Below are 795 nucleotides of genomic sequence, written 5' to 3'. Positions count from 1 at the left end.
AGGGAGGGAAGGGAGAAAGAGGGGAGGGTGATTTGGATATGCGGGTTTGTGTGTGTTTGACTGGACCACCCGCAGGTCATGCCGCCCCACGTAAACAGCTCGTGTTGCCTATAGCTATAGTCATTATGTGCGTATCAAACAGGCGCTGCAGCATTGTACTCTGTCGAAAAAAAACTGGACAAATAAGTGAGTGAAACAAAAATAACAACGCAGTGCTTCTGTCTTTTCCAGGTTGCCACGGGGGCGGGCAAGATCTCGCACTACTTCAACCTTCACGTCATGGTCCCCGCCGCCTTCATCCTGGGCAGCGGCGAGTACCACATCGGCGAGGGGTCGACCATCAGCCTCGTCTGCATCATCGAAAACGTAAGGAGAAATGTGTTAAAACTTAGTGCCTTTGGCAGCTTTAGTGCTTTTGTAAAGGTACTAAACCTTTAGTGGGTAGGACTTTTAGCACTTTTGTCTTTCCAGTAGGTAGGGGTGGGGGGCGATGCAGTGGTGAAAGGAGTGACTGAGGTCGAGGACCGTGACCCCAAGGAGACTGTCTGACTGAGCGCGTTCGCCTTTCCATTCTCACGGAGCGGAGGGGGCGGGCTGGTTTAGAAACCGGTGGTGCGTTTATCTCCCGGGCAGAGATGAAAAGCTTTTCTTTGACGCGCGCGCGCGCGCTTGCGTTTCGACCCTCCCGCGCGTCTGCGACATCGATTCAAACGGGCCAAAAAGCTTGTGGCTGGCCGCGTGGCTGGTCAGGGTTGTGGGGAGGGGTGAGCCTGGCACAATCCCTCGGGCGGGGCG

General features: G+C 55.1%; 1 protein-coding gene across 1 annotated transcript in view; it reads left to right on the top strand.

Annotated features, from left to right (window-relative positions):
• LOC113217056 (hemicentin-2-like) overlaps positions 1-795 on the top strand; it is a 72,446-nt gene that overhangs the window by 54,507 nt on the left and 17,144 nt on the right. The window contains exon 4 of the mRNA XM_052269759.1: positions 232-366. Coding sequence (XP_052125719.1) covers positions 232-366 — 135 coding nt within the window. The remainder of the gene's footprint in view (positions 1-231; positions 367-795) is intronic.

This window comes from Frankliniella occidentalis, unplaced genomic scaffold (genome assembly GCF_000697945.3).
Source record: "Frankliniella occidentalis isolate FOCC.00 unplaced genomic scaffold, Focc_3.1 Scaffold101, whole genome shotgun sequence".
NCBI lineage: Eukaryota > Metazoa > Arthropoda > Insecta > Thysanoptera > Thripidae > Frankliniella > Frankliniella occidentalis.
This window is presented reverse-complemented; position numbering and strand designations above follow the sequence as displayed.